This window comes from Apaloderma vittatum, unplaced genomic scaffold (genome assembly GCF_000703405.1).
Source record: "Apaloderma vittatum isolate BGI_N311 unplaced genomic scaffold, ASM70340v1 scaffold33368, whole genome shotgun sequence".
Classification (NCBI taxonomy): Eukaryota; Metazoa; Chordata; class Aves; order Trogoniformes; family Trogonidae; genus Apaloderma; species Apaloderma vittatum.
Window position 1 is genome coordinate 5,611 of NW_009733321.1, and position 26,750 is coordinate 32,360.

At 44.6% G+C, this 26,750-nt stretch overlaps 1 protein-coding gene across 1 annotated transcript in view; it reads right to left on the reverse strand.

Annotated features, from left to right (window-relative positions):
• The window catches only part of LOC104278741 (kalirin-like), a gene marked incomplete at its 5' end in the record, with an annotated part of 44,525 nt that overhangs the window by 406 nt on the left and 17,369 nt on the right, over positions 1-26,750 (reverse strand). The window contains 11 exon segments of the mRNA XM_009875816.1: positions 2-129; positions 2,476-2,614; positions 3,480-3,680; positions 4,867-4,945; positions 5,818-5,982; positions 7,700-7,831; positions 9,300-9,421; positions 11,549-11,720; positions 12,182-12,209; positions 22,099-22,158; positions 23,476-23,599. Of these exon segments, the coding sequence (XP_009874118.1) occupies positions 2-129; positions 2,476-2,614; positions 3,480-3,680; positions 4,867-4,945; positions 5,818-5,982; positions 7,700-7,831; positions 9,300-9,421; positions 11,549-11,720; positions 12,182-12,209; positions 22,099-22,158; positions 23,476-23,599 (1,350 nt within the window).

Here is a 26,750-nt window from a genome sequence, read left to right on the forward strand (position 1 = left end):
AGCTGCGAACTCCGGGTTTCCAAGGAGGTGGTGGACGTGGTAATGACCTGTGATCTGAACGGCGTCTTCCAAATCAATGATCTTGACACGAGGTACTGGGATTCTTAGATCAATGAGCAAATTTTCTGGCTGTTGAAAAGATAATACGAAAAATGTTATGGTATTATATATAATGTAATGTAATGTAATATATAATTATGGTATACATAATTATTATTTTTATACAATTATTTTATATATAATTATATAATGTAATTATATAAAATGCATGATTTCATTTAGGTTTAATAGCCAATTAAAACTCACATTTAATTAGATGTGTCAGGTACAGATCAGGAGACTGAATGACAAAGAACCAGCTCAGCTGCTCTTTACACTGCTGGAAATCCAGATCAGTAAGAAAGTTGCAGTGACAACACCCTCTTTTGAGTAGGACAACACACTGGGGTCTTGCCCTTTGTCCCAAATATTCACAGTTTATTTTCTCAAACTAATCTCTGCTGATTAAGAGCACTGGCAGACTTTTCAATTTTGATAAGACGTGTGTGTCTCTGATCAGCTTATTTAGATTCCATTTGTTTACGTGACAACTGGCTACAGAAATGCCCATATTTATAGCAGAAATGATCTTTGTGAAGTAAACATTAACTTTGCTCCCACTACCACGTGTCCCGGGAGGGACTCTGGTGAGCGCCGTTACTGTTCTGTCACTTGGCATGGACGGAGCTGCCAGTGTTCCTTTACAAACACCAGCCCACGGTCATGCCTTCCAAGCTTGAGCGCAATTATATTTTATTCCAGTTAGTTTTCTGTCTGTTTTACCAATTCTTTCAGTCTTTAAGATCTACCTCTCTCAGTGGGAGATGCTGAGCTTTGCCTATGCACTCTGGTCTGGGGACTTAACACGGGTTTTGCTTCCTTTGTTGGCTCTGAGGTGATCTGTGAATTTACTCTTGCACTCTCTCCAGACTCACTTTTCTGTCCTATGGCCCCTCACCTCATGCATATTTTACTGATGCCTCATAACTATATATGTAAAGCAAATGTCACCACACTGCTCTCCAAATCTCTCTGCTTGCTCTTCTTTTGTGCAGCCTGCATCAAAAAAATCAACATGTTTTTGAGCCAGATTTGGGGACAAGACAGTCCATGGCTGGGTCTGCTGTCACCTCCTGCTTCCTCCTTAGCAACAGAACGTGCTTTATTTAACATCCCTCATCCAAGAGAACTGTAAATAGGTCAGACAAAATTGGCTTCCCACCTTGATTCTGGGAAGTATCTTATGACCAAATAGAGAATTCAGCGCAGTTCCTTTACCTCAGAGTGCTACCTATATTTTGACAGGTCCTATAAATACAGTAGAAAATACAAACAATCTTACTGAAAGAAACCAGGATGATTTAGCCTTCTGGAACTAATGCTCACATAAGGTACTGTACAAAAGGAAGTAGTTTTTTTTTGTAGAGGTAGGGAGCAGAAGAATGAAAGCGTCACTTCAGTGACATGCCTGGGAGTTGGGAGAGTTGAAAAGGGACTTTCCTGGAGCTGGACTGTCCACTATACATGAAAGTTAAATTCATCTCTCATCCTACATTTTTAATTGGCATTTAAATTATAGATTAGCTGACATTCCTGACAACCAGAATCAATGTCGCAGATCACAAAACTCAAAACATTTGATCCTAGCTTCAGTCACTAATTCTCCATCACCCAAGACAACTGGGATGTTGGTGAGGACAGCAGTACAATGTCAAATCCAGGATAGTACAGTCCTTCCTGCCATGAGCACTAACAAAAGGAGGCACGAGCTGTGCTAACCTGTGACTTTAGAGAACGCCTGAATTTCCTCTCCACAATGCAGCTTGTTCTTCCTCTGAACCTCTCCCTGGGTGTACTTCCCACGCAGTTCCCCTCTCAGGCTCTGCACCACAGTGCAGTGTGCTGCCTTCCTTGGCCTCTGCCAGTCTTCCCCACCTCCTGCTCCCCTGCACCCTCCCCTGGCTTTGGGCCCTCCAGGGCACTGCTGCAGGGGTGAGGGAGACACGTGTTCCTTCTGCCCTGCCCTAACCTGCCTCCACACAAGCCAGCTCTGCTCAGGAAGCTTGGTAGCTGAGCTAGCACCAGGGGTGAGCCCAAACCATACTCCGTGGGTTTATCTTATAATTCTTCTTCAGTCAGGTGCTAGCGACATCCGCTCTTGTCTCAGACATCCTTCTTCTCCTTCATGAAATCCAGAAAGCCCTTGAGAATGAACCAGTGAACAAGGAAATAGGTGCAGCTCTTGCCTGAACGTAGAAAAAGACCTTGCACTGCAAGTCAGAAAGTCTTTTCTCTGCTCACCAGGTCTGAAAGATAGTGCTTGGCCATTTAGTGATCAACTCTTTTGGGTACAGACTGCACCTCCTCCTGTCTGTGCCACTGGGAACTCCCTGTACCAGATCGTTGAATAACAGCATCTTTCTCTTTTGTTCTTACCTTTATGTCCAAGTGAGCCACTCTGCAATTGTGAAGATACTGCAAAGCTTCCATCGTGTCTCGTATATAGAAAGCAACTTTTTCCTCCATAAGTTCATCGTGGTTCATTAGATAATCTAAGAGTCGACCGTCATCCATCCTACAAACAAATCAAACCTTGCACATGAAAGATCACATGGTACCTCCAGGAACAGTTAATATTTGAAAACAAAATTGCGATGGAAACTTTGTGACCTAAAAATGGAGGGAAAGTAAAATGCGAGATCTGATGAGTATTTAATGGTATCACAAGATACTGCAGGCGATGGAAGTGGTAGAATGATTAATACTCAGTTGTAATCTCTTAAAAAAATTTAGCAACTGTAAACTCATTTGCTTAAGGATAGATTCAATAGATGGAGGCAATTCCTTTGAAAAGAGATACTCTTAATTATTTGGATCCATCTATTTATTTATAGAGCTGGTTGCATAATACAGAAAAAAAAATCACTGACATTTTCAGCTGGTAATATGTTTTGTGGGAAAACTAACCCAATAAAAGTTTTCCACTTAGTTTTATTCATCTGTATAAATAAACAGGCAAACAGCCCAAATACACTTTGTTGGATATCCTGTAACGAAGAAACATTTTTGATTTTGGTTGTTATTACTCCTTCTAGGGGCAATTTAGGCTTCAATCTAGCTGAAACACATTTACTCCAATCTAAAAAGTAGACAAAACTGTCCAAATAGATCTGATGACACTAAGTGGGACAAACTAACTGCAAATACAATGACCCAAGCTTCGCTGGAGTAGAAAGCAGTTTTATCTGTCCCTCTGAATATTATTTACTGTAAAGACGATGAAAGCTCTGCAGAAAATGGCTATTTCATTTGAGGCCACAATCAAGAAAAAACAGATGACAAAATTTTTGCTTTGCTGAACTCAGGGTGAATTTTATCCTTGGCTTTAATAGCACTGTGATTCCTACTCAGACACTGGAATTCGAGCTCCATGTACTTACAGTTCCAAAACTAAGATGTAAGAAGTAGGAGATTCGTAGGTATCATGGATAGTGATGTACTGAGGATGCTGTAAGTGCTGTAACAAAGCTGCTTCGTGTGCTGCCTGCTCTTTCTTTTTCATTTTCTTACTAATGAATTTTACAGCAACGTCTTTTCGGGTGGCTTTGTGAACACACTTCTTTACTATGGAGAATCGACCTCTGAAATAAAAAAAATACATGGAATAATGAAGTGGCCTCATAAATAAATCACTAAAATAGTGCAGTAACAGACCGATTTTTGAAGTGTTATTTGATTCAGTGCATTAATATTTCAAAAGGAATCAGATTTAACTAGTTGTTCATAACCTTTTCCAACAAAGAGCCTCTGTATTTTACCCTGGGTGCAGAGATTCTTTTGGGATTAGCAAACACTGAGAGCAAACGGTGTCGCTTTGCTCTGTGCAGCCATACTGATATCCTCTAACAACCTCCCCTGGGCTCAATTTGCTGAACATTTTTACAGGTTCTATCTTTTTTTAATTTTTTTTTATTTCTCTGCTGTTGGTCTCCATTCTCCAGTTGCTTTAATAAAGAGCCCAAACTTTCTCAGACAACTAAATAAATTGTTAAATAATCTCTAACCAAGCATTTGGTGTCACAGTTTCAGGCACACAGTGAGAAACTAAGAAAGGCAGGAAAGCATTTAGAGAACTCATATGGACTAGTGCCTAGTACTATTCCTGAAAGTAAAACTACTCAGTGAAACTGTGCGCTGAACTTGGCCTCTTATTAATAGACCACTCTTCTTTCTACAGAGCCAGAGACACTTCTGTCCCTTCAGCCCCAGAATCAATTGCCTTTGATCTCTCAGCTGAAGATCAACCTGCATTAACTTGGATTATTTGCATACACCTATCTGCTGTCTGTGCAGAGCACTGAAGGCTGACAACTTTTGTGGCTCCTGTTCAGCTGACCATCCCCATCAGCAAAGTGCTTTGGCATGAGATTTAAGTCAGTCACGTGCCTTACGCGCTTCAGCAAACAAAAGCCTTTGAGGTTAAGCTTACTCAGAACCAGCAAATTGTTGTGACTTCAAAAGCTCACATCAAATCAGAGGTGATAAAGGAGATACCAGCGACAGCTACCAGTGGCTGTCAGAGATTTGGCTGCCTAATCGTTTGTGAGTTTGCCCAGTTGCAATCCTCAAATCACAACTGATCTTGAAAAACAGGATTTAGTCTGTGTTTTAGCCAGTCTGTATTTTAATCATTACCCAACATGCTTTTGCAAGGAGAAGCTGTTTTCAAGCTAACTATAAAAAAAATCCCTAAACTCTCCTCCAATGAAAAAGCTTCAAGTCATTGTTTTGGTGTTTTATTGCAGTGATAAGCAGGGTTAATATTACCTTCCAATCTCATGCAGCTCTGTGTAAGAGAGGTCAAAGTTTTCCTTCCATGAAATAGTGGCACCATCAGCAGCAGAGTCTTTGGGAGAGCAAAGGACAGTCAAGAAAGTATAACATTAAAGACAGTTTCCTATGAAATAGATTACTTAAAAGAGCAAATAATACCATTAGGAGTCCAGTTTCATGCTGCTCAGGCATAGCTGCAATGTACTGCACCACTGAAAGCCAGAGATCTCCAGAGGAAGGCATGGATAAGGTGGATTCAAATCCACCCTTGCAATCTTGGGCTGAAAAGGGCCATCTGGACAGTCTAAGGGCATGTCTGTGTGTAACTGGCAGGCAGACCTATGCCATGTGAGCTCTTGCTTCATCCAGCAGAGGCTATCCAAGCCAGTCACAGACCTAGTTATGCACTGGAGCTGTTAAAACATGGGCAAACGCTGGCTCTGCTCACAGCACCATCGTGAGTAAACTGCGCCCCAAATTCCTGCAGCAGCTCACTGGGGGCTCACCTCCATCACAGCTTTCCCATGCTGGCTGTGTGCTCGGGGGAGTATGTTTTTCAGACTGATTTGCAAATCCCAGCTGGGCTGCCCAGCAGATGCCCCGGTGCTGCCAGCATTGCTGGAAAGGCAGGGGGACACCAACCGGGACATGGAGCCTGTTGGCCAGAGATGGAGACAAGAAATGGTCTTGAGATAGAAAGCAGGGACCTGCTAGGAAACTGCAAGAGCTTCTGTGACAGAGGGAGGCTGGGAGCCCTGCTGGAGAGGCAGACATGAAAGGCCTTTCCAGTGGCAGCAGCTGGCTCTGAGCATGTCCCAGGCTATTTCTTGCATTCCCACCAGGTCCAGGATCAATGTTTTTACAAGGACCCATCAAAGCACACCATAGCGACCGCAGAGGTGGACACTGGTGTGCATCAGCCCCACCCTCACCACGGCCACTCACCATACTCTGGGAGCCTCACAAATTCGGATGGGTCACTGGGCAAGCTGATCCCCCAGGGATTGCTGGCGCTCACTCGAAACTGATACTGGCAGCCTGGGGCCAGATCCTCAATGACGAGATACGTGTCCAAAGTTGAGGCTACTGACTGCTGCCAGACCTGAGAGCCTGCATTTTACAGAGGCAGAGAAGGAGAGCTGAAGGAATCTGTCTCAATACATGAGCTTAGAGCAGAGGCTTTCTCTGCCCAGCTCATACAGCAGGTTAAAATCTACAAGGTTTTTGAAAGGCGAGGTTATGGCAGATAGAAGTGTTTCTGTTGAACCAGAACTGGACTGCAGGTATCTATTTTCTCTTGCAGCCACCCTCCAGTCTGACTACAGGAGGGAAGTAGGAAATGCCCCTCACGTGACCGATAGTGATGGGAAAACTGAAGCCCAGGGACAAGTTAATCTCTCCAGCAGTCTAGCCGTGGCTGTGTACTACAAGTCATGTCTCAGGGCAGCATGATAAGACAGGAGTGGAGAGCCGATTTGATGACAGCTCTGCTGTGAGAGAATCAGTAGCAGAAATACTGCAAAGAAAATAAGAGGAAGGGAGTCCCAAGTGAAGCTGAGACAGGGTGTCAGCACAATCAGCGAGCTTCTGCAAAGTCTTTCAGAAGACACGGTGGCTACAGTGAAACCCAGAGCGGCAGGAGGAGGAGCAGCTTTCTGAAGCTTAATACAGGCTTTTTGCAGATGAGCATGATTGCAGTAATGTCTGACTCTGTCATGTGTTTCTGCTCCTAAAAGAAACAAACCCAACTACCCGTGCCACCCAAAGGAGTAATACATTATTCATCTGCACAAAGTCACAGAACAGAAAAGGACCTCTGGGGACACTGAGCTCTATCACAACCTATGATTTATTTCAAGAATATATATAAAAAAAATCATCTTATTTTAGTAAGTTCGGGACTTTTTACTTTTACATTATTTACCATTACTCATATATTTTGTGTGCATTGTGGGCAAATTCTGATTGCCAGGTCTCACAATGTCCAGATTGGTTTTACAGGGAAGAGTCAGCAACTCCTTTGGAGTGGAAGAAATTCTGAGAACACTGCTGCTTTTTTGCTGTTTGTTTCAGTGACTGTTGTTAATACAAAAGCTTTTATACTTTCACAAAAAAGCCAGTCACACTGACAGCACAGTGAGGGTCAAGACAGATTATTAGCTAAGAGAAGGTATTAATATCATAGAGTGATTGTCTGCATATTTATTAACATGAAGTAGGTTTTTTTGAAGGATGAAAGGGAAAAAGCAGAGGCCCCATACCTAAGGCCTAGGGACCATCACACCTTTGCAGGAAGAATGCAAAAAAGAGATGTGAACCATTTCAAATGCCCTTTTCAAGAGCACGTCCCTGTGCATTTTGGGAAAAGAGTGCATTTAATATCTATTTAATTCTTCAGGGGGAAAGGATGGATGGATTTAAGAAAAAATGGATTTCAGAGCTGAGCTTGAAAAGTGTGTAGAGATCTGCAAATTTATTCAGATCAAAAAAAACTAAAGAGGCTGCTTTGTTTTTGAATTCCCATGAAACATCCACCAGAAAGGACAGGTAGCATAGTGGTAGAACATAAATGATGAAAGGATGCTTTACTGATAGATATGTTTTAGCTTGGCACACTTTACTGGCCACAAGTGATAGAGGAAACATGAGAATATGAGAAGTTGGACTGAATAGCAGAAGGGCTTCTTTCTAGCCTTAGACTTTGGGACCTGCGAGCAACAGCTAGTGGCACCCCAGTGGCGGTAAGGATGCTTTTGCAGCCTATTGTGCCATTAAGGAGATTTTATTCTCATTGTCCCAACCAACAAACACAGATCAAACCACTTACCTTCTTCTCTGTACTCCACAGTGTAGCCTGAAATGGTGCAATTGCCTGTACTGGATGGGGGTAGCCAGCGCAGGATGACAGAGGTGCAGCTTCTCTCCTGGGCGATGGGGCGATTTGGGGCAGCTGGGACACCTTGAGAAGAGAAAAAAATCACCAAGTCCAGCATCAGGTCAACAAGCACTAGTGCTTTATTCTGAAGATCAGGTGCACTGGGTCACTGCGAGGCAGCTGTGCCTTGCAGAGGGAAGCACGCTGAGTTACACTGCGTCACCGGCACAACCAGAGGAAAATCCTGTTCAGCTGCCACCACGGGTCTGGTACTTTCCACAGTTGCAGCTAGGAGAGAACCATGCTTCTTGCAAGCCTCAACATGGACTTGCAGTCCTGCAGCACAAGGGGAATTTCTTCTTGCTCACAGCAAGTGGTCAATTGCACTGCGACGCCCCAGAGACCTCCCTGCGAGACTGGCCGGGAGAATCGTCCCTTGGGTGCAGAGGAGCTGTCTGAGCTCAGATGCTATAAAGGCAGAGTGTCTTTACCTGCCACTTTCTGCTGCTAATTTTTGCTCCAGCTCAAGACCTGACGCAAAGCCCATGGAACTGAGGAAAACAAATATTCTTATGGACTTCACCAAGCAGCAAGTGAGATTCTGGAGGTGTGAAGTCACCTTGAAGTGTCCAAAAAATAACACAAGAAATCCACTCAGAGTGCTTCTGGGTGTACAGTGCTTGGTATGTTTAGCATCAGATTGACAAATGACCAGTAATTCTCCTGTGATTTGCTTCAGCGCAGGTGCAGTTAGTGCAGCCACTAACTTGCCTGGATTAATTTGGGAAATTGTATCTCTAGGGCAGTTTGTGAGACAAAATAAATTGATTTCTAAATGCTTATGACACTACTGCGCCTGTAAGTCTCCAGATAGACATTTGTCTCTGTGCCATCCCCTTCACCGCAGCAGGCACCACTTACTCTCAGGCTAAAGATCCTTTTCCAGAACTGGAGGTCATGAGCATCAACTCATTTCATATTCATTAAAATTAGATGGGTCACAAAGTACAGCATGGAGAATTCAGGCTCAGAGACATGTCTCCACATTGAATCCCTGCAGAACAGTTCACCCAGGCCAAATCTTGCTCTTGCCTCCTCTGTCCCACACAAAGAAGGGGGGGCTGAAAATCGGGGTAATTGGGTCCCAGGCCCCCGTGCTTTGGGCAGGCTCTAAATCCCAGAGCTCCCTGTGGGCAGCTGGGGCGTCACTTCCCAGGGGCTTGGCAGCCCAGGGGAGCTCAGCTTCCCCCTGCCAACCTTACCAAGCCCATGGGAAGCAGAGCTGTGAGCAGGATGCAGGAGCTGAACCAGTGCCAATGGGTTTTCATTTCCCAGATGTGATACTTACGATCAGATGACTTAATCAAGCGTAAAGAGTGCCTTCAGCCACCAGTGGGAGTCTTGGCTGAGGAATGGCTGTATGATTTTAATGTCTTGATCCACCTGGCACAGCTCCCTGCCTGGCTGCGTTTGCACTGGCTATTCCTGTGTGCTCCCAGCCCCCTGCAAGACACCCCAGAAAAACTCTGGGTGTTAAGGTCAGATGTGCTACCTTGAACTTTGATGGTTGCAGAGGTTGATGCAGTTCCATGTTCATTGGTGGCCACACAGGTGTAAATGCCGCTGTCCTGAGGCATCAGGTTGCAGATCTTCAAGGTGAGCTCCCCAGAGTCACTGTGGATGCAGGAAGCGCCGATTAGAAAGTGCTGCTTTGCTTGGTAATGCTTTTTATATCAGTTCCTGCCCTGCCTCATTACAAACACATGTGTGAACAAATCCTGTTAACTCATTTGAAGAAATATCCCTCCAGCAACCTGGAACCCAAGGACAACCCCTCCATACGTCACGATTAGGCTGTTAATGAAACCTTTGAGCAGAATGGTCCACACTGCCTGCCAGGCAAATCTACTTGTCTGCTGTGGCCTCGGAAGAGATGGGGAAGGATCACTCAAGCAGCAAGCAAAGCCCAGGAGCTGAACATTTGTTGTGCCTGTCCAGAGCTGGATGCTTAGACTTCATATATCTGGAAAGATTTCCCCAGGCACGTCTTTCCTATCTTGAGAGACACTGAGCTGCTGCGCCTCTGCAATTAAGTCTAACGCATGCTGGACAAATTGAGCTCAGATGCAGAAGGTGGTCTCACAGTGAAGGGCACCTGATGTTTCTGGGGAGCTTCAGACCCCTGGAGCTTGTGCCGTTGATCTAACAAGGCTGCCAGGCCCCTGGTCAGAAGGTCAGACATCTCATAACAGCTAGGGATAACAAATTCCAAGGCCAAATTTGTGGGAGATGCTCAATCTTTGGGCCAATCTGAGAAAATGAGCAGCTCTATGGAATCTAGTGCATTTACAGCAGATCTGTACACAGTCACTCTGGCCTGCACATTGCAGTCTTCAATATGCAATTTAAGGGAGTTGGCCTCAATTAAAGGATTTTGCTTGTGTAACTGCTTTAGTTGTACTGGAGACCTAACACAGAGCCAACAATAAATTCCCTTGATAGTAAAAATAGACTAGTTGAACACATAATCTACCAGAAACTGCAGAAGGTTGCCGGTATAACTACCTGGATGCTGCAGCTTTTACTGGTCTGACTATGCTGGTCTTAAACAGGACATAAATATCCCCTTCCCCCACAATCTGGACACTCAGGATTTGTAAGACAGCCACTGATTTCCTGGGCCTCTCCTTGGCAGGCAGTGTCTTCACTGAGAAACAAACATGAGGAAGAAGACAACACAAGTGCTGATAGTGCACAGGGAGCCAATACACAGGCAAAAGATTGTGATGGAAAAAAGAATCCTGTACAGAAATAGCCTCCCATCCCAAGCCCAGCCAGAGCCTAAAGGTAAGGCACTGAGATCTAAAAAGACAATTTTGGGTGCTCTGGGGCAGCCACACAAGCTAACAGTCTCCAAAGGAAGCTTTTAATGAGATGTAATTTTTTTGTATTGAATATGTAAAATCCCTTCTCTCTTAGTGCTCATTTTTCCACTTCCAGGGACTTTGTACTCCCTGGATTCATCTCAGCCTGAGCCAGAAGTGCTGAGAAGTTTGCATGAAAGATTGCCTTCCGGAGATTTCCACTGCAGTTTGGCCCAAATCTCTTACATAAGCTGCAGATGAGCATCCAGCAGCAGGCTGTTACCTGACCTGAATTCAACTCCACATCTTTTTGAATCTTCCCAGTGCTTGTTATTTATGTTTTTTCTCCCTGCTAGTCAGGCTGGGAACATAACGACAAGCAACTTTCAGTCCAAGTACAGCCAGATGTAGCCTTTTCAGAAGCACACGTAGGCTCTTTTAGCAACAGCTGAGGCATGGAAAACTTCAAGAGTTACCACCTCTGCCCATGACATGAAAAAATGCCCAACGACATGAGTATCACAAGCCAGTGAGGGCTTGTTCTGCTTGACACCTGATCCTACCGAAGGTGAGCATGGCATCAAACTCAAGCAGAGAAGCCCCAGCAACACAGAGGCAATATTAGCCAAGCCAATATATTGGAAACATTCTGGATTCTGGCTTGCAGCTGGCTCAGGAGGTCTATAGGAGCAAGCTCACACCTGCCAGCAACACACTTTGTGGATATAACCTATGTCAGTTCAGGAAACAATAGAGGTACCCAAACTCCGAAGCTGGACTCTTTCTGGCTGATGTGTAGTGCAGTGATGTATTGATACATCATGCCAGACTCCATTAAGTGCATTTCTGATGAGCCTTGTAGCCTGGCTGGTGCCATATTTGAGGGCAACACAACCATCATGACCAGCTAGGTTGGGATCCACAGGCAGGACCTTACCAGGATGACACTGTGTACGTGGCTGTGCTGTTGTCATTGTCAAGAATGTTTTGATCAGGTCCCTTCCAGGTTATAGTTGGTTTGGGCCGTCCACAGACTTTGCACTGCAACACCACTGTGTCACCGAGCAGGCAGGTGACATCCACTAATGGCACAAGAAACTCTGGAGCCACTGCAAAAACAAATGGGGACACACACATGGCACCTTCTTTCAGTCTACAGGTGAGGATTTCCCCCAGTCTAGAGAATACTTTCTAGGACCAACTATGGGATCTGGGTCCCAAACATCTGGAGGTCCTGGGATTATGTTACTAGAACTCCCTCTTCACTAAAAACCATCTGTCGACAACTCAGAGAAGGAGGTAGCAGGGACCGTCCACCCCCCAGCCTTGTGCTCTGTCAGGAGCACGACACTTTGCGAAGGCAGTTTTGGAGGGTTCAGCCTTGCCTGTGGCTCTGGACTGTCTAAGCCAAGCAGCCAGGAGGAAAACAGCTTCCCCTGGGGACTGAGCAGCAGAGAGCTGCCTTTGCTGTAAACGCTGGTGGATGCAGAGCATGCTGTTGCACTGGAGTAAATCACAGCTGCTGACTTGCCCCTCTGTGCCGGTCAGTGCACAGCCATCCTTAACTCACCTTCTTGAATGAAATTTGGGTTGATTATCTGTAAAATACAAAGAAATAAAAGCATTTATTTTTCTGGACAGTGACAGAGACGTCTGGTTTCACAAGGTACCTAACCAGAACCACAGAAGCACTGACCAGTGGCTATAAGCAACTTTTAACAACCAGCACACACAGCAGGAGCAAGCCCTAGTGACAACCGAACAAGCCTGTGCACAGCTGGGAAAATAAGTGAAAACTACAGCTTCTTGAACTTCAATAAGGCATCACAGGTAACAGGCACAACACTAAGGCCGAGGAGGGTGGATGTGATTTCTCTTTGCTTGGGTGATAATGCTCAAGCCATTAACTTTCCTTCCTGGAGGTGGTTTGTGCCCTGCTGTGCCCGGCTCCAAACCCACGTCACACAACACCTACAGTCATCACGCACCCAGGGCATCTCAGCAGCACTCTGGCCACTAACCAGCTTCAGGGAGGCATCCTTTAGCTTCTGCTCAGCTTCAGAAAAACAAGGAGAAAAGCACTAAAACAGAAATGCTGCTGCCGTCTTGCTTATGGCAAGTACCAGTCCTCTAGCAACTCTCGGTCTATCACAAAGAGTAAATTTTACTCCTTTTACTGGACTTCAAACTTGAAATTAGGTTTGGATAAGTGAGAATTACTTTATTTAACTAGTTAATTGACCAAGTTAGCAAAGACTTGAAAAACTGCTGTCTCTGCCAGTTACCTCAAGTACCCTGGAAGCAAAGCTGGTAAAAACAAAGACAATGCCACTGACTTCTTCCGTGCAGCATCGACCCTAACTACATAGGGGTGTACAATAGTATAGAGGTTTTAGCCTCATTAACTGTTTCAATAATCTTAAAAGGCCTTGTTATCCAAATTCAAACTATCAATTTGATATCAAGCACCACAAGCACCAGTGTGGCTTATGCCACCTTAGATATCTTTGTTGCTATCTATTTCAGAGCTAGTTTGGAGGATGCCAATGAAGCACTGACCTAATTCGTGGTCTGCCAAAGCTGATGGGAATTTTTGCAGAAGCTCAGAAATCAGGCCACGAAGCAGAAACAATAAGACTTCAAAATGACGGAGACACATCTTCAAGACTTATATTTATATTTAGGCTTTATAAATAGCTTCCCAAGGTGAATGGCTCAGGGTGCCACTCATGGAAGCACTCAAGCGTATTCAGGTTTCATAGCTCCAGGCAAACCTCTGGTACCAGCACTGAGTCCTCAGTGTCTGCTTTCCCCTATCACCACCAGAAAACCCAAATGAACCAGGCATAACATGGACTCACCACTGACAAAGGTTCGCTTTTTCCCCATATAAACATACTTTACAACAACAAATTCCTTGACATCTGAGACTATCCTTTGTCCTGGCAATGGGCAGAATTTGATCATTCAGGACACATCTACAGAGAATTCAAGCTGCATGGTACCCACTGGAACAACCAGTCATTGCCAGTGCTTTACTTTGCATTCCAGAAACGAGTGGTGGCTGCTGCTTGTGGGCAAAGCAGGTTTCAGTCCCTACCATAGGGCTCATCAGGCCTAAAGGTCTGCACCTGGTGGGCAAAAGTATGATGGTTTGGGTTTCCACATGTTCCCAAGAGTGTTGAGATTTCAAATGTTTAATTTCCAGCACGCTGGAAGGAGCCAACCTCTGCCTACATCCCTGAAGAGGACTCTTAGCACTATTACTATAATTAGAATTTCTTACTTTTTAAAGCCATGCTGGGGGCACCTCTGTGTAGGGAGGGTGCAGAAGAGTGCCCTGTGATGGAATGGCACTGCTCAGCTTGGCAGGCAAGGGCCTGAGCATGTCAGCGAGCCAGCCAGGCTCGCTGTGTCCTGTGCCAGGTCTTCGTCCTCCTGGCTGCACCTCCAGGCTCTGGTTTTGCTTGGGAGGCACAAAGCCTCATCTGAACAGGGCCGCTGGGCACTGACACCAGGACGTGGACCTCTGGCAAGACACCCCATGAGCCTCCAAGAAGGTGAAGGGCTCAGAGATAGTGATTTCTGCTCTGCAGGATCCAGGACCCACATACAACCCCCTGGATCCTGTGGGCTGGAAGAAATAGGGGCCAAGAGGGCACTGGATGAAGAATATCATCTTTCCTGCCTGTGCATGTGGAAAAGGAAAGATGGATCATTATGACTAAGTTGCACCGCTCAGACAACACAGCAAAGGAAGAAAAATCTGTTCTGTGAATAACCAATCCTTGCAACTTTTCACTCAGTAAGACCATCTTACTTATCAGCTCTTTAACCCCAGGCAGCAGCTCATTTGCACATACATCTTCATTTTTGTAGTTTTTGACTTGACTGGAATACACATCTATCCTTCAAAATTCCTTCCCTGCAGCATGCACTAAATTCACGGATTTCCATCCTTGTAGCATTAGAGATCAAGAGAAAGAAGCACTCTTAACACTTTATATTAATTTTAAAACTTTAAAGGATTCATTAGAAGATGCAGCTACAATGATGAGTCTAATGGATATATCTATAAATAAATAATGATACATTTCTAATGACTTCCAAGGCACAATCAATTATAATAATTACCTCACCAATGTTTTTCTACCCTTGCCTCATCATGGGAATATTAGAAACAAAATTACCACTGCTAGGTAATATTGGAAGAGTCTATGGGTAAAATTTACATTTCCTTTGCTAAAATGTTAACAACAGAGCCACGTTGCAGCTTTTGCCTGCTGTAAGCTTAGGTAAAAATAAAAGCCTGTGTGCATGATAATATTTGAGAACTACCAAAGTGATTTAATATGTCACTTAATTAGGGAACGGGATTTCATCTGCTTTGAAGGAGGGGGGTCAAATAACAGAGTGAGAAGGGCAGAAATAGGAAAGTAAAGGTTCACAGCCAGAGCTGTCTGCTCCCAGGCCACGGGGCTTTGCCGCCTCTCTCCGCAGGCCAGCTGGGTTTCCAGGCTCTGGGTGGATGGCAGGAGTTGACAGATTCCACAAGCTCCTTCTAGACTAAGTGCAAGACCTTTGAAGATGACTTCTTCATTTGCCAAATCGGTTTTTAATCCCTGTGGTTGGAGAGGAGTGATCTAGACCATCCCCTTGGAGGACGGGAGCTCATGTACCGCTTGTCTGCGCAGCCTTTGGCTGGTCCCTTACGGATCAACTTGCCAAGAGCATCCCAAAGGCTCTTGAAAATGACGGTGTGTGCCTTTTTGCTGTCACAATCCATGCAAGTAACTCTTCTCAATTCTCTTCCTCTTTCTCAGGGCTTTTACAGAGAGATGAAAGCCAAGCCATGTTGCTCTGAACAGGGGACAGCAAGAAGCCCGGGGCACGCTGCTGGCAAGCTGAGCGAGGTGCCGTGCACTGAAATGAGGGTTATGGACAGAGGGGTGCAGCTCCCCCAAAGCCCCCTAAGGCTCAGGGGGCAGCATGCTGCACCCACAGCACAAGATGCTGCCAGAGATGCTTGTGTAGTGGGCTCCAAATCCAAGGGATTTCTCTCGCAGAGAAAAGGCGGTGAAAGACTGCTCTCTCCAGCATTTTTCCCCCTTTTTAAAGCCCCTGCTCACCCTAGGGAGCTCCCACATAAGCCAAAGGGCAGCAGGGGTGTTTGTGGAGGTGATACAGGAGCTCTGGCTCTGCGCATTGCTTCCTCAGGGAATGCTCTGTACTGCTTTGAGATAACTAGGTAGAAAAAAAACCCGCTGGTTATGCAGCTTTGGTGAAGTTTTACTTCTCTCTGAAAAAGAAGGTTCAGCCCTGAAACCCCACCCAGTCTGGTTTGAATGAGGTTCTCACAGCCTAGACCTCAGCCCAGTATCCCCCGCCACAGTGGCCATGAGCAGGGGAAGGCAGCCGAAGGCATCATGCTAACAAGGGCTCCCTGAAGAAATCCCAGAAAGCATCACCTGCACCACTGTGGCCACCAGCCCGGCCTGCGAGCAACCAAACTCATGGGGATGGAACTACCCAACGCAAAAACTTCTTGCACCATCTTCAGCATCAGTCCACACCAGGCAATCGCTAACCCTAAGGGATGAAACTCAGCTGGCAATGCAGTCACTCCTCAGGTAAGAAACACAGCTGGCTCTTTTTTCTAGGAACATAAATTTGGTTGAAATATGATAGATATATTTTTTCCATTGGACGAAATACCTGTAGCCTGGTCCACGGTAGGTGAAAACTTGTACTGCTCCCTCTGTGGCCAGGGGAGTTCCTGTCTCACATAGAGCTCTGGCTGAAAATGGAAACCCCACACAAGGTGACAAAGGCAGACCACGAAACAGCCTCTGCTCAAGTGAGGAGGGATGTCTAATGCTGACCAGGCAAAGACAGGAAGCTGGAGAGGAGTTGCTGAGATAAAGAAATTGGAGGACGGGTCAGGGTTATTCAGTAAAAAATCCAGAAATAAAACTTGCTTCTCCCTCCTCCAGCTCATGCTGTTTCAGGGCTCAGACCAGGAAAGGCACACGAGGCGTATACCTGAATGCCTTTGGGGACCTGCAGAGATCTAAGTCACTTAGATCTAAGTGACTGAAGTGTAACACTGTGACAGTCAGGCTTTAGAAAAGTGGCACAGGTGCTGCATCCACCAACTCAGTATTTTGCAGTACTGAGCCCCTTTTTTCCTGGTTTGTTAGGTTCAGGTTACAAAGATAGAAAGGCATCTGCAGCAGCAGCTACAAAGTCCTCTTGCAAAGCAACTGTGACCACCCTAATTCTTAGCAAGAGCTTATCTTTCATTTGTGCACACACGCTGCATCTAGTGGGGTGTGAGAAACTGCTCTGTAATGCCAATGGCTCGTCCTGAAACGCTGCGCGAGGCTGCCTGCGAGGGCTTCTCACCTTGGCCAGGGTTTGCTTCTCTCCTGCAGAGATGTCCTCACCATGCCTGTCCCACCGCTCTAGAGGAGGCTTGAAACCAGTGCAGACACATGCACAGGAGGGCCCAGAAGATGCCTGCATTTTTCTAATGCCGTATTTCAGTCCCATTGTGTAGGAGTGCATCAAAAATAGGAGTGAGAATATATTCTCCCCCAAAGCACAAGGCCAGGCTGCAAACCAAGCCCTCTGTAATAAGATCCATGCTTTTATCTAAACAGCAGAGGGCATGTTTACTCCAGGACAAACAGCTCAGCATTTTGTAAACACTTCATGGCACCTCTTGTTCACTGAGTTAAAATAAAATATTGGCAAATTTGAACACACTGGTAGCAGAGTCAGAAGCATGCTCCTTGCTCCCTCACTCAAAAAAATAATAAAAAGTAATAATTCTCAGAAAAAAACGGAATCAGTTAGAGAGGAATTAAGCCAACTCTAATTTGTAGGAAAAGATCTACCAATCCATCTCTGACTAGGTCAACTTTTACTTTGAGACTTTTGGGGAGGACAAGCTCACAGTGTCAGGAGCCTGCCCTTCCTCCATACAGAAATAAATTAATAAGAGAAATTTCTTGAGAAAAGGACCAAATAAGGATCCTGCTACACATGGACAGATGCTACCAAAAAGAAAATACAATTTAAAATATAATTTAAAATGGGAGAATGGTATCTGATGAAATGTCCCACGGCATCAGCCATTCATTGAGGATAGGGGATGCCTTCTGGCACCCAGCACGGATGAGCTCATTTGCCTTTGAGACTGATGGAGAAGCCACAAGGGATGCTGACTGTTGTACATGTATCCGTGCAAAGCAGAAGTCCTCTTGTCCTCATCACGCTCTTGCTGCGAGGCCCTAATGGCTCACGTGCTTCAGTGGCTGTAGCTGTGGGTTGTCTGATACTCCAGGTACAGTGTTGTAGCACTCTACCACTTCCTGCAGATGAAGTAGGTCACTTCTTTCTTTGGCAAAGGCTAAACCACCACGCCGGCGCTGCCAACTCAGGCTGCGTCACACCTGATGAGCCACCTTCCTGGTCAGTCTCAGCAATCCCCGGCCACTCAGGGCAGCAGGTCAGTGGCATCGCCCATGGAGGCCACCCCAGGGAAACAGGGGAGGTTCTCAGGATTATACTCATTCATACTGTGATAACAGGCCAGGAAAGGCCTTCTTACAAGTATTGTACAAGATCTCACCAAGAGAGTATGCTAGATGCACTCGAGATGGACAACTCAAGGTAGGGGGTGAAGGCATTTGCCTAAAGCACTTGGGAGTTCTTGGCCTGAGCTGAGTGTTGACCCAGAGCCAAAGCTGTATCTACCATGCCATTACTTAACCACTTGGACTGTGGGGTCACTAATACAATATTCTTCTCTACAGGATGTTTCCTAGTGCTTATCTTGCTTTAAGTGTCTCTGAGTAGTTCTTAACATGCTAAAATGTCATAACTGGAAAAAAAACGATTATGAAGCCCAACTCACATACCTTGGCAATAGCCCAACTTGCTAATCTAATGATGGCACTTCCACTGACTCGGGGTGCGCCTGGACTTCATCTCTCCTTCGCACAGCTAAGAAGCTGGAACAAACACTAGACCCTCGGTGACAGTTGAGGGTTGGTCAGGATTACTTGTAACACACTGCAGCTGGAGTCGCACTGTGCAAAACAAGACATCTGAAGCCATGTCATGGCCCTACATGTGAAGTCCACCTCAAAGCCTGGAAGGGCTGCTGCTGAATTCAGCGAGGTTTAGCTCACTGTCCTCTGACTGCTGGGAGGACATTCACTTGGACAAGAGGAGCCTCATGGCATCTGCACAGTTGACTTATGACCCCTTCAGCGATATTGAAACCCCATGAGACATTACGACACAGAACTGCAGGACAATTAGTTGTGTCATTGTCCAGGACCCTAGCCTTGGGTGTGGTGATTGACAAGGGCATACACCTTCTTCTCAGAAATGGAGCTGCCTGTCCCTGCGCAATTAGCGAAAGATGTGGAAAGGGAGTCTCTGATCTTTCTTAAATACAGGTTACTCCTACTCCTCACATGGCTACACATGATCCTAAGTGCCTGCTCCTACACTCAAATGCCTAGCAGGTGAGTTTGCACCTTCTGTTTGTGAAACAACAGTGCAAAGCAGAAAACAAGGGGGGAAAACCCTGTCATTTCCATTCTCATGCACTTTTGTTACATATTAATAAACAAGAACAAACAGCCATGAAGAGATACTATTTTTAGTCGAAGTTACAATGAATGGAAAGTTCTTCAACGCCAGCACATCCCTGTGTGAGCAAAGCCACATTTCATCTCTCTTAAACAGTCACCCAGAATTTTAGTTTCCTTCTCTCACTGTATATGTTCTCCACATTTCTTTCTATGTTTCCCCTTGAAACAAAGGCAAACTGCTTCAGAAATCTGGAATCTACTGAACAAATATGTGGCATTTTGTAAATAGCAAGCCAAGCTAGATATGAAAGACCACAACAGCTGTGAGACCTCATAGGTACTACAACCAGCTTACCGACTACTTGCACCGTGAGTGGGCTGGAGGTAATTTGCACCAACATTTCTGAGTAATTAATATGTCCGCTTTGTGTTTGGAGACTGCTCTTTCTTTTCCAGGACTGGGTGCATGTTCTCATGCACGATAGGAGGAAGAGGGATGTCAGTGGTGACAGTCCTCTAAGAGCAGCCAGGTGACTTGCCCTGTTATTATCTGGCTGTAACAACAGCTACAGACGACTCCGCCTCAATGACACAGGTAGGGCCTCATGCACCTCTGAATGTTGATGATGGGGAAACGCCCTCCTACCAGCACACCTAGTGTCTAGAAAATCCACCATGAGCTGAGCCAGATGTGAGGACAAGGTCTCCTCCTTCTTCAGGCAGCCAGTCACAGTGTCTTCAGCTCCCTTGGGAGCTCGCTAGTGGTGACCTTTACAGACGAGACTTCCCCACGGCCTCTTCTAGGGCTTTGAGAGCATTTTATGAGCCCATCCTCACTCCGCTGCCTCTAGATCAATGTGTTTAGTTTACACTGGGTATCAGCAGTCCCACCCCTCCAGTATTTCTTAGCTGGACTAACGAGCTGACCACAGTCACTCCAGGCTGCAGAAAAAAATTGTGCAAAGTAAGGGTCATGCTGCTCCTTGCATGGCAGTGTGACATCAGTAGGTCACCCTCATAGCTACACTTTATTTTCTCACCCTCTGCCATTTTAAACATTTGCTCAGCCCCTCCTCAGAAGCAGACTTGAGCTTTCAAAGCCATGAGGAACATTACGGCTCCTGGGGACTGCATTGTGGTGCAGTGACACTGTCACCTCCAGTAAGTGACCTGGGGTATGCAGGACGCAGCTTCCAAATGTAAATCAAGTCATATACCAGGCACACAGATATTCCCCCAATAGCACATTCATATCACAGCTAACACTTCACACTAGTGTCTTTTGGTTTAAATAGAAAAGCTCTTATTTCCTGAACTTCAGAGTGACAGGCAAAAACACTAGACTGTACCGTAAAGACCCCAATTCAAACAAACGGAGCCACGTGGAGTATGCTAGAACTAACTAGAAATGCTGACAGTGTAAGGATTCGGGTACCTTCTGCCAACAGTGTTAAAACATCTGGTTTTCCTCCTATCAAGAAAAGTCAAAACACAGAAATCCTCTGCAAACAGTATGGTGATTCTCACCCAGCTCTATATAACACACCTGTATCTCAGCCACCTTTTACTTCACAGGCAATTTTCAGTGATCTAAAGCTTCTAAAGTTACTTACATGCAGTAACTGGGCACTGCCTTGTAACAAATATATATACTTCTATTTGTTACCACTGGTTACCAAAATGCTCTTTGAAAATGCAAACACACTCCTGAGAATAAGACAGCGTTAGTAGTAAGGGTCATTCAATCTCCAGGATGTTATCTGGATCAAAAGCTTTCCTTTAGTATATATCCCCTTCTTAAAGATGTGTTTATATGCACCAACACAATTAAAAGAGATCCTTCATGTTAGTAGCTGAGGCAGCGCATGTCAGTACACTTCTCCCTCTTTTTTTTTTTCCCTCCAGCAATAAGATGAACATTCTTATCCAGGATGTTTATAGTGCAGCTTGGCTAACAGCATGCCGGAGATCTCCTAGGACACAGATGTCCCTGTTCTACAGTGACTCGCTCTGTCGTCTCTACAAAATCATTTACGTCTCTCTGAACCTTGCCCTGGCCTGTTTCAGTATGAAGCTCTTTCAGTCTTGGTACAATATATACAATGCTGGTGTGGTCACCATACATAGAAAAAAAAATAAGTCCTGCAAGATACTAATTGAAGAGAACCAGATATATAACTCTGCATGATTTTAAGCTCCTTCAGGCTCTCCCAAAAAGACATATCTTGGTCACTCCACTAGAGCCAGTGGCTGCACACTGGGAAAAGAGTAGTGCAATTTATCATAACTTGGGTCCTCCTATCTGCATCAGCCTTGTCTGTGATATGGAGACATTCACACAACCAGTTTTACCATTCTCCTTCAGTACCTTTACAGAAATGCAGTTTCCCACTCCGCTAGGAGAAAAAAATTGTCCTTTTTAATCTTCTAGATAATTTAAAGTACTAGTTGTGGTGCAACATTTGCTCCAGTGATTTATAACAGAAGCCTGACTAGCAGCCCAGCAAGTATTGCCAGGGCAAGGAGTGTTTTTTAGTATAGAAAGCTGCTACATTCATTGGCAGTTGACATGCATGCATTATTGCTTCACCGAATGGGGTCTCAGGTGGGAAAGAGCGACTGGGGGTGGCTACATGAGCCTCCAGCTCAGTAGGACTTTTTCCCTCAGCTCCCTCCACTGCTCCCACCACAAAGGCAGCCCAAACTCCAGTTCCCTGCTTGGCAAAACCAGAACTGGTGTTTTGTGTGACTCACACTTAATTGGCCCACACGTCCATGAGCGATACAGAACCCCCACAGCTCCCCTTTCAGCAAATTTCAAATTGGGCACATGCTCTTGGAAAAAAAAAAAAATAATCACAAGGATGATTGTCTCTACCTCCATGCTAGTATTGGGGTCAAGGTCATCACACTCTGATTCCTCTGAGCTGTTTGTCTCCTTTGGCAGCATGAAGAGGAGGAAAGAGAACAAGAGATTAGAAAAGAGATTGGTTAGACAAGGCAGAGCAGCACAGGAGTTGTGAGGAGTGGGGGTAACAGTAAAGGAAATGCTCTAAAAAATCAACCAAAAAAAAAAACCAAATCGACAACAAAACAAGGGAAGCAAAGGTGGAGACATGCTTTGGCCAAAGAAGCAGCAGTGATTCTGCCAAGTCATTGGGGTGGTAAAGACAGCGAGGAAGCAACAGGAGGAAGCACTGTGGCCCATGCCAGAGCAGCCGCTCCCCTTGGCCCAGTCCTTCCCCGGCTGCGGGCGGGTGCGAGGTTGCAGAGGTGGGGTTCCTCCCTTTGCACATGCCGTGGCTATTTCACTAGGCTCACAAGAGGGAAAGCCTCCGCAAAGGACAAACATTTAATCATGGGCTCTCCTGGAGAGAGGTGGATCCAAAGGACATGCTCAAGTGCTTTCCTGAACCAAGGCTGAGCTTTGGTTGTGTCAAAGTCACAACAAGTGTTTGCTTGCCTCTGTTGGGAGGGAAAACCTCAGATTAGTCCTGAGCAGGCCTCATGGTCGGTTTATAGTGATGGATCCTCTGAATTGGAGCACAGTAGTCGGGCACCCAGGGCAGAAGATGGAGCTTAACCCCACAGTTCTCAACCTTTTCCATACTGGGAGATCTCAGAGAGAGAGACAGACACACACACAGACACACACACACAGACACACACGAGACCCTCTCCTGGCAAGACAGAATCAGCATCTCTGCCCTGTCTGATAATATGGAAAGAAAAAGGTCATTGAGACCATCTCCCCAGATCAAAAAACTTGAACATCTCATTGTTGAGAACCCCTTATTTTAAGAAGTGGTGAAATACTGACCTAAAGAAAACTCATCAGCTTCAGTAAGGCCATTGGTTCACCCAGTGGCTTTCTCATGGCTGCAGCTGTGCTGATGGAGCTGCAGACTGGGCTAGGTCAGGGGTCAGTAAATCACTGTTGTCCCGATTTTGAGAACAGCTGTTTAACCATCTATATAGTTGATTTTTTAATGAAGACTACTTACTTGCATGTGGGATGCCAGGAAAAAGAAAACGAAAAACAAAGGCTGCATTTTATCTTGCATGCAAAAATCCTGCTAAAATGGATACTACAAAAAAAGAAAAAAAAAGATAACTAAAGTGGAAAAAAAAAACAAACCACAAAAAACAAACCCAAAATTGCCGCCCCCTCCCTCTCTCAGGAGAGGATGCTCTAGGGGGTGAAAAGGATGGGAAGCAGGAGAGCAGCACACAGCTTTCAGATGGCCTTACTCACTTTAACAGAGACTTTGTTGCCCAGAATATCCTTGGATTTACGTGGCCCATTGGCTTCATTTTTGCCACTGCTCTCCTTTTCCGCCCGCTTTCTCATGCGCAGGGTATGCCATGAACATGACTTCCTGTTGTACCAAAAAACGCAGCAATCAAATGGCAAATCATAGCAGGAAGGAAAGATTTGGAAAGGGGAACCAGCATCCACATTTGCGATTACTGCAATTCCCTAGAACGTGAGAGCCACTGGCAACACGCCTATCTCGATCTGAGCAATGAGAGTTGAAGTTAAAAACCAAACCAAACAGTTCCGCGAAGCAGATGTTGTGCCACACTTGCTGTTTAAATGCATGGAGCAGGAAAAAAGATGCCCATGATGGAAGCAGGCAACTAGAATTTGGCCATCTGGTTTCAGGGACTTTATCTTGCATTGCCACAAATAAAAATTTATTTTATTTTTGTTACAGTAAGAAGGTCAATTTGGTCCTCAGTCTTGTTGGTTAAAAGAAGCAAAACAAATCTAAATACATGAGAACAGTTTTAATAGATTACTCAATAGAGTAAATAAAAAAAAAATTAAGAAATTCAAAATCTTGCTTCCTACACATTGCTCATAACACGAATAGCTCAACAAATAGGAGCTACGTCATTAACTTTCCAAGAGGTAAGTAATTTTCTACAACAACAAGCTCTGCTGTGTCTCTCAAGACCAAGAATTTCCCATTTGATTTGGCAATCCTGCTAGAGAGAACACCAATCAGTTCATGGTTTCATGGTTTTTGACTAGCATTACAGCAGGCACGATTTACAGTACATTTCTGTCCCCTCATTACCACTCCTGTGACGTTACTATCGGAAAAAAAAAAAAAAAAAGAACATGTCACCCTTATTAAGAGCAATGCTGTGTTGACAACAGAAACTGCACATCAAAGCAGACTTAAAAAATTAAGAAAAAACAAAGGAGTTCTTAATATGGATTTCATTTGATTTAAATAGTGGACAGGTTGGGGAGGTACTTGGGAAGGGGTATGTTGTCCAAAGCAGAAAGCTCTCAAAACAGCAGTGTAATGAGCTGGGATCCAGGTTCAAAGCATCTGCCCACCTTTAAGTCATGCAAATTTGATTTGCATGTTTAAGCCCAATGTTTGGCACATGTCATGTCTACAGTACCTTGATACATTTTACAAAGCAAGTTGCATGTAATCCAACGATCACCTGCGATGCCAATAAAACGCAGTATGTTAGCAAGGTAGGACTCAAAGGATGCCCCACACAGCCGACACTCCCCCGTGAACACTGCATCTGATTCCTAAGTGTTTTTTGGTTATACTTCAGCACCTGATGGGAGCTGTACAATACCTCTAACCGAAAGAAAAGAAAAAGTAAATTAACGGTCTCCCAACAGCTGTCTCCCATTGACACAAGACTGAATGGGGTCACATCAACTGTTTTTGCAACCAGGATTAGGGTTCTCCAATGCAAACAGCTGGCACGGGCAGTCATGTTTGAGCACGAGGAGCACCAGAGCACTCGCCACATCTCAGCCAGACAGTAAACGCTGTCTGATATTTGGGTGTTTCTGGAGGACGTCCAAATTAGATGTGCAGAACTGGGGAAGTTCTCCAATACTTCAAGACTGTTACGTTTTCCTTTAAGATATAGTAAGACTCAGACACATGGCTGATGCATTCCCTGCCCTAGTGGTGAGTAATACACGGTGCCAACACTGCTGGATTGACCATGTATTTTGTGCACAGTATTCGTTAACAGAAGAAACAGTTTTATTACTTATATTAATTAATCGATATAATCTGGCAGACTGAAGATAACACCAGCTCTGGGTCATTTTTACCCATAGGACTTTTACTATTAAAGCACCTTTTTAGTTTCAGGGTTGTTTTAGCTGTCTGAGTTTGAAAACATGATGTAAGATTTTAAATCTCACTGCAGTGCTAAAGAAAAAAGTGCAACGCACGTGCCTTTCAATTTTGTCATGCCTTCCTGGCCACAATTCATCCGACTACATAATTTGATGCAGCATTTGAGTGTACATCTGCCACGAAATCAGAGTCTTCACCAGGAGCCTGGTGCTGTGGATGAATCTAAGGCCATGTGGTCGCATGTTGTGGCTAGAGAGGAACCCAGGAACGGCTGTGGTGGATGTGCAAGAGACGTGCTAAGCAATCCCTTCAGCTTAACATGCAATTCATAGTAGCATTCATTGCTGACAGACAGGTAAAGTCATAATTTCTCTTAACTGAAACTGTAGCAGAGATCAAATTATTATTTTTAGTGAATCTGTCACAAAATCCTTCCTTGTGTTCAATCATGCGCCTCAAGGTACTCATGTAAGGTAATGCAATTTGTAGCATACCTCATGCATTACCCTCTAGTCAGCTTAGGAGTTAAAAGAAATCAACAGGTATTACTGAAAAGAGGGTTGTACCTTCTGTATTTAATACCAAAAACCCCACTTTCTTGCATTAGTCATTTCAGACTGACAAATTTCTAAAAATCAGAAAAGAAAAATAGATATCCACACATTTGTTAAATAAGCAACAAAATGTTATAAACAAACAAAACAAAACAAAACAAAAAAGGGTCAAACTAGTTCTTTTACCTCATTAAAACATGCTCAAGGTGAAAATTTATTTTACATATTTAAAATAGTACATTTAAAATTAGTTACATTACAGGTACAATGATGAACATTGCGACTATCCATTATATTGCACAACCTGACTTCATCAATATGAGTTTCTTTCTTTTCTTTTTTTCTTTTTGTTTTTAAATAGTGCAAAATAGTTTATACAGGAATGTACTTGGATGGGGGTCTTGCAAACAAAAAATATATTACAAAAGTTACTGCGAACAGAAAAAAACCCAAACAACCAAACCAAAACAAAATAAAAAGAGATACAAGCTGTACAAGGAAATTGCCATAGACAACAAAATCTCTCCTCCTTGAGAAGCGAACCTCAGTCCAACACGGGGCCTGGATTTTTTTATTTTTTTTTTCGCCTAGATGCTGTTATAACCAATATATAGATTAGTAACTTAATACAACATAAATATAAGTCCAGTCCAAGCAGGTCCATGTTGGTGTAAAATGGTGTAACGTGAAACATATCTTTAACCGTCTATGGTTTTATTTCTCTCCAAAGTATAAACAAAACCCCACAAAATGAAAATAAGCAAAACCCGAGCTATTCACCACGGCTGCCCGATGCTGTGGATTGACCACTCAGCTTGTTCCAATGGCACTGTAGACAAAAATCA